At 29.7% G+C, this 7034-nt stretch overlaps 1 protein-coding gene across 1 annotated transcript in view; it reads left to right on the forward strand.

Annotated features, from left to right (window-relative positions):
• Window positions 1–3690: 3690 nt before the first annotated feature.
• HELRODRAFT_176524 (hypothetical protein) overlaps window positions 3691–7034 on the forward strand; it is a gene marked incomplete at both ends in the record, with an annotated part of 5497 nt that continues 2153 nt past the window's right edge. Inside the window, 2 exons of the mRNA XM_009023872.1 lie at window positions 3691–3757; window positions 4798–4904. Of these exons, the coding sequence (XP_009022120.1) occupies window positions 3691–3757; window positions 4798–4904 (174 nt within the window). The remainder of the gene's footprint in view (window positions 3758–4797; window positions 4905–7034) is intronic.

A 7034-nucleotide genomic window follows, 5' to 3' on the forward strand; every position in this document is an offset into this window, starting at 1 on the left:
CAAACACACAGTCTACATATACGAACACAAACATACACTGGTATCATACATCATACCTTTACAATGCACACCCAATCATTTTCGTTCTAATTATACAAAAATAAGAAAAGAATGTGAAAATTATAAAAAAATGAATGAGGGAATTTACGAAAGAACGAACGAACAAACTAATGAATGAACGAATGAAAAAATAATCTGAAAAAATGAATGAATGAATTAAAGAATGAATTAAAGAATGAATGAATGAAAAAATAAATTAAAAAAATGAATGAATTAATTAAAGAATGAATGAATGAAAACCTGCCGGAATACTAATGATGTGTTGTGGGACTATTGAAATTGATCAAATGGAAAAAAGGAGAGACGCAACGAAAGAATGAATAAAAAGTGAATGATTGAATGAATAGAAGGATGAATAGATTGATAGACAGATAGATGCATTGGTGAATTGAAAACTGAATGAATCATTGAATAAATGAATGGATGAATGGATGGATAGATGGATAGTAAGATGAATGTGGAAAAGAGAGTTAGATAGAGCTAAATGAACAAATACGAAATGAAAAAACAAATGATGGATAGATGGAAAAATTTCTAAAACTAACAGATGGATGAATGAAATGATTGAGTGAATGAATGAACAAAAGAACTAACAGAAAAGAAAACATTCTTGATGACAAAAAAATGAACGAAAAAACGAATGAAAAAATGAATAAAATGAATTGAAATTGAATAAACATAAAAACTTTTGAATAATTCATCAAATAAAAGGTATTAAAATGGAATGTAGGAAAAATCGATTGACTGACTGAATGAATGAAAAACTGGAAAAATGAATGAAGGGGCGAGCTGCTGAACAAACCAGCAAACCGTTATAAAATGAAAGAATTATGATGTGAGTGATTGATTGAAAAATCGAAACACCAAATTAATTCATTGATCAAAGATAGATAGATTGGATAAGCTATAACTTGAAAGAAACAAATGGAAGAAATCAAATGACAAAATGAATGAATGAATGAATGAGCGAACGAGTAAATAAATGAGAAGATTATTGATATTCACACACACAAACACACACACGCACGCACACACACACATAAAAAGCCACACACACACACACACACACACACACAGACAAACACACACACACATACTGACACATGTGACGCAATTTTTTTGGATGACTAATCGATCCCATGAACATCGTAATCAAATATTTTTTCTCAAATGATAAAATAAAAAAGTTATAATTACAAATTAATAATAATAATAATAATACTAATAATAATTATGATAATAATAATAATAATAACAATAGTAATAATATAGAAATTACTTTTAATCTTAAAAAATAATTCACAAAATATAAAGTTCCATCAAAAATAACTTGAAAAAAAAATTAAATGAAACGTTTTACTGATTACTTTTCGCAATGCAATTATTAATAATATCAACAAAAACCAAAGATAAAAATACAAATAGACAAATAATAGTCAAAAAAGTCAAAAAAAGAACGCGAAAAGGTCATGGCCATTTTAAAAATCCTTCAATTTAAGCAAGAAAAATGAGTCCTTATTTGGCTCTATCGCTCGTCAGTATGGAATATATCGCACATTTCTTCAATTAAAATGAGTTTTTTATGTTGGAAAGAGAGAAAAAGAAAAGGAAAAAAGAGAAAAAAAAGAGAGAATAATAAAGAAATTAAGAGAGAGAGAAAGAGGGAGAGAGAAAATGAGCAAAATGAGTTTTTTTGCTGTCTGGTAGTACTCCACAAAGATAATTGCGAATAGAGAGAGAGAAATAGAAAGAGAGAACAAATGCGTTTGTAAGAAAGAAAAGAGAAAAAGAGAGATGAAAAGAAAGGGAAGAAGAACGAATGTTTGTATGTATGTTTGTATGTATGAGTATGTTTATTTGTTTGTTTATATTCATGTATGTATGTATGAATGTATGTTTGTATGTATGTGTATATGTATGTACGTATGAATGTATGTTTGTATGTTTGTATGTATGTGTATTAATGTATTTATGTGTGTTTGCTAGCTTCTTTTTCTGTACTCTACACCTTAAGAATTAAAAAATTAATGATAGGAGACCACAGCTCTCCTTCGGAAATAAAAAATTTTTATCACAATATTTTTGTGACTTAACTAAAAAAAATTATTCTCGAATGTAAATTTCGATTATTCGTTCATGCCCTTGCGTGCCTAATACGTGTCACAAAACATATTTCCTCGTTTCCTATTTAAAAATCTAGACAAAAGTTCAGTTTCTTTTTTTTCAACATTTGTAAAATTTTGCTCTAACAAAGACTCTGGCAGACGTTAACATTGATAAAATTATTGGCTTACTACATAATATTTAGATTCATTATTTAAAAGTTTAACTTCTAAATTATTTTTAAATGAAATCATTCTGTTTAGCTGTTTAGCTAGAGAAGATATATCTAAAATACGTAGCCTTATTTAGACTGCATTCAAATTTTGGAAAGGTATTATGAATAAATAATACACTAAGAATTTTTATTCAAATATTAAAATTTAAAATTTTTGAAAAATTTATGAAGTTATTCACAGTTTTATATCAAATGAAAAAGAGATTGAAAAGTTTTGAATGTTAAAAGAAGTGAACTTGAATAACCACCGTGTGGAAAAAAATGCAAGGCTGACATGGTGATGCGTGCAACAACTGTCAATTAACGAAATGAAAATTATAGAGTAGCAAAGTTACACACAGACACACACAGACACACACACCACTTTCTCTCTCTTTCTCTCACACACACACACATACAAACACACACACACATAGGCAAACAAACAAACAAAAAGTGAAATACATAAAACATCCATACATCGTATCAATAGTACAATAGTTCAGCTTCCTTTCGAAATCTAATTAGATATATAACATCTATATTCACACACATGCACAAACCACATACCACACACACACACACAAACACACACACACATACATGCCGACAGAGCACACACCCAACCAGCATGACCTAAACACTCCTCATTCCACATTTCAAACCACATGACATTTAAATGAAGATAAGCCTATGCGAAAGCATGCAGACACACGAACCCACTAGCAGCCGGTTTAAATAAAACAATTTAAAATAAAACCCCATTATGAATGAAAAAATTATTTTAAAGATATACATTTCCGTTGTTTAGATTTGGTATCTATATAGGTAATTCTATATTTTATTTGTTTATATTGTGTTTTTATTATGTTTCAATTGAAAGTTCGAAAAAATTTTTAATTTTTTTTCAGATATAGACTGCTTGTTAAATTAATCAAACGACGTTTCCTATGTTATTTTAATGTGATAACAAACACAAATAACAACACATAAATACACACATACATATATATATACACACATATACAAACATACATACAAACATACATACAAACATACAAAGATTTCGTTGGAAAAAACGAATGAGACTTCATTGTTAGAACCTTCCAATCGATGAATAAACTCAGAAACATTTATATGTTTTGCACTTTTATTTATATTTTTCTATATTTGTATATTTTTTTATGTGTTTATTTGCTTTTCTAAATAACCTGGTTTAATTTATGGTAAAGTACCACACACATACATACCACACACACATAAACACACACACGCACACACATACAAACACACACAAACACACATACAAACACATGGCATGCAATAACGAGTCTACTTACATGTCTTTATGGGATTTGGCTCACAGTATCTCAACTCGAGGTTGTAATCCATGGCGTACAAATAGGGGGGGGGGCACTGGGGTATTTTATGGGTACATTGAATGGGTATAACACAGGGCTTGACCCTGCATCGTCATCATCATCATCATCGTCATCGTCATCATCGCCATCATGCTCATCATCATCTCTTTTCTTTTTTACTTCCTTTTGTATCTAGCTAGCTCTGAAGACATTGACAAACAAAACCTAAACCTAGTTGAGCAAAAATAATTGTCGCACGCACACACGCACACACAAATACCCACGTACACACACACACACGCACACACACACACACAAGCGATTATGAGTAAATGAGATACAGATGCTGTTAAGAATACTGTTACACGGATACTGTTACATAGATACTGATACATGGATACTGATACATGGATAATAAAATGATAACAGAAATGGTAGAAAATATAAGAAAATGTACGTATTTCATGTGCTTGGAATGATGACAAAGGTTGTTGAAAATTTTCTATTGATGTTTGGCAGGTTTTTAGCTTTGTATTCTTGTTTTTTTTCACCTATATGTTTGGTTATTCTTTTTATTTCTTTTTCTTGATATTATTATTTTATATCTTTATTCTTTTTATTGATATTATTTTTCAGATTATTATTTTTTATATTTTTCAGAAATGTCATTCTTCTTAATTTGTTTGTGCGTTAACGTGTAGGCTTTCAAGTTGTATCATCTGATTACGACAACATTCATTCATTCGTTCGTTCGTTCGTTCGTTCGTTCGTTCATTCATTCGTTCGCTCGTTCGTTCGTTCGTTCGTTCTTTCGTTTGTTCTTTTGTCCATATATTTTTCCATTTATCCTTTTCTTGTTCTCCAACAACAACAACAACAACAACAACAACAACAACAATAACAACAAAAACAGCCAAAACAGCAGCAACAACAACAGCCAAAACAGCCACAACAACAACAGCAAAAACAACAACAACAACAGCAACAACAACAATAATAATCCGAACTCTCTCAATTCGAACATTGTACACTTGGTAAATATTTATACCCACCAACCAGGCCAACACGATTGCATCAACTTGTTCGCCGAAGCAACAAAAATATTCGCCCGTGCCTGCTATAGCTCAAATCTTATCATTAATTTGCTTATTCTTTACGTTTTTAAAGTGCGACTTGAGTTTGTATGTATGTATGTATGTTTGTATGTATGTTTGTATGTATGTATGTATGTTTGTATGTATGTTTGTATGTATGTTTGTATGTATGTATGTATGAATGTAAGTATGTATGTTTGTATGTATGTATGTATGTATGTATGTATGTATGTATGAATGTATGTATGTATAGTATACTCATACAAACATTCTTTTAATTTATTTATTATTTATTTATTATTAACACACACATACATTCTTTTAATTAATTTATTATTTATTTATTATTAACACACACATACATACTAACACACACACACACACATGCAAACACATACAAACATACACATACAAACATACACATACAAACATACAAACACAAACATACGCATACAAACATACGCATACAAACAGGCATACAAACATACGCACTGAAGTTTGCATTCAAATCACACACGAGCATGTTTTATAGTGTATTTCGTTCGTCATAAGGCAGCCGACCAAACTCAAACACAGCTCTATATTATTATTTCCAATAATAACTTCATTACGGTTATTTTGGTGGAGAAATTATTTCCGAATAATAATAATAATATAAATAATAATATAACTATAATAATAATAACAACAACAAAAATAACGGTATACTGTATTGAGATATTGTTGTTGGTCATACTGTCATCATCATCGTCGTCGTCTTCGTCATCATCATCATCTAATTCTAATTTTAAATTTAATTTTTAATAAAATTTTAATTTTTATTTTTTAAGGGTTTAGTGGATTATTCGTAAAACAATTTTAGTTCCTGACCCTTATTATTTCTCTTTTACGAAATTTTTAGCTCAAATTTAATTTTGTTTGAAACTATTTGTAAGGTGGCCATGCTAGATAAGTTACCTGAAAACTTGATCATGGTCATCCTGTCTTCTTCTCTTATTCTTGAAGCAAATAAAATATATCGTATCGTATCGTATCGTATCGTATCGTATCGTCACCATCAACTACTTTATCATCATCGTCATCGTCATCATTCCATAATATTACTTTTTGTCAAATAAAATAAAATGGGAAAATACCTCCTTAATATAGATATGTACATTCAAATGCAAGCCAACTCTCTAATGTGTGCCGTAGAAAAAAATCATAACATGGTAGAAACAACTTTGTTATTGTACGTGTGTGTGCGTGTGTGTGTGTGTGTCTGTATGTGTGTGCGTGTGTGTGTTTATGTATGTACGTACGTGTGTGTGTGTGTAAGTGTTTAGGTCTGTGTATGTGTTTATTATGTATGTATGTATGTATGTTTGTCTATATGTATGTTTGTGTCTGTGTGTGTGTATGTTTGTTTGTATTTATGTAAGTATGTATGTAATTTTGTGTGTGTGTTTATGTATATGTGTATGTTGTAGGCATATATTAAGCAAAAGGGTCATTTGTACCTGGTTTATAACGGGACTAGAGATTCAAGATGATAGCTAGGAGGATTTAATGTAGGTAATGGAGGAAGTTGTATGTTGATGTTTTGCTTTGAAGATCTGCAAGTACTGCTACTGTTGCTACTACAACTACTACTTCTACTACTACAACTTCTACTACTACTACTACTACTACTACTTCTACTACTATTTTTACTACTACTACTACTACTACTTCTACTACTATTTTTACTACTACTACTACTACTACTACTACTACTACTACTTTTACTACTACTACTGCTACTAATACTACTACTTTCAAGATGAACATCTGATTAAACGAAATTAGATACAATGCATACAATGTGAGACGTATTCTAATTAAAGGTTTCAATATGTATAAGTTTCATCTATTGTGTTTTGTATTGTATTGTTTTGTATTGTTTTGTATTGTATTGTTTTGTATTGTTTTGTTTTGTATTGTATTGTTTTGTATTGTATTGTATTGTTTTGTATTGTATTGTATTGTATTGTATTGTTTTGTATTGTATTGTATTGTATTGTTTTGTTTTGTTTTGTTTTGTATTGTATTGTATTGTATTGTATTGTTTTGTATTGTATTGTTTTGTATTGTATTGTTTTGCATTGTATTGTATTGTTTTGTATTGTATTGTTTTGTATTGTATTGTATTGTTTTGTATTGTATTGTATTGTTTTTTATTGC

Source organism: Helobdella robusta, assembly GCF_000326865.2.
Source record: "Helobdella robusta unplaced genomic scaffold HELROscaffold_38, whole genome shotgun sequence".
NCBI classification, from domain to species: domain Eukaryota; kingdom Metazoa; phylum Annelida; class Clitellata; order Rhynchobdellida; family Glossiphoniidae; genus Helobdella; species Helobdella robusta.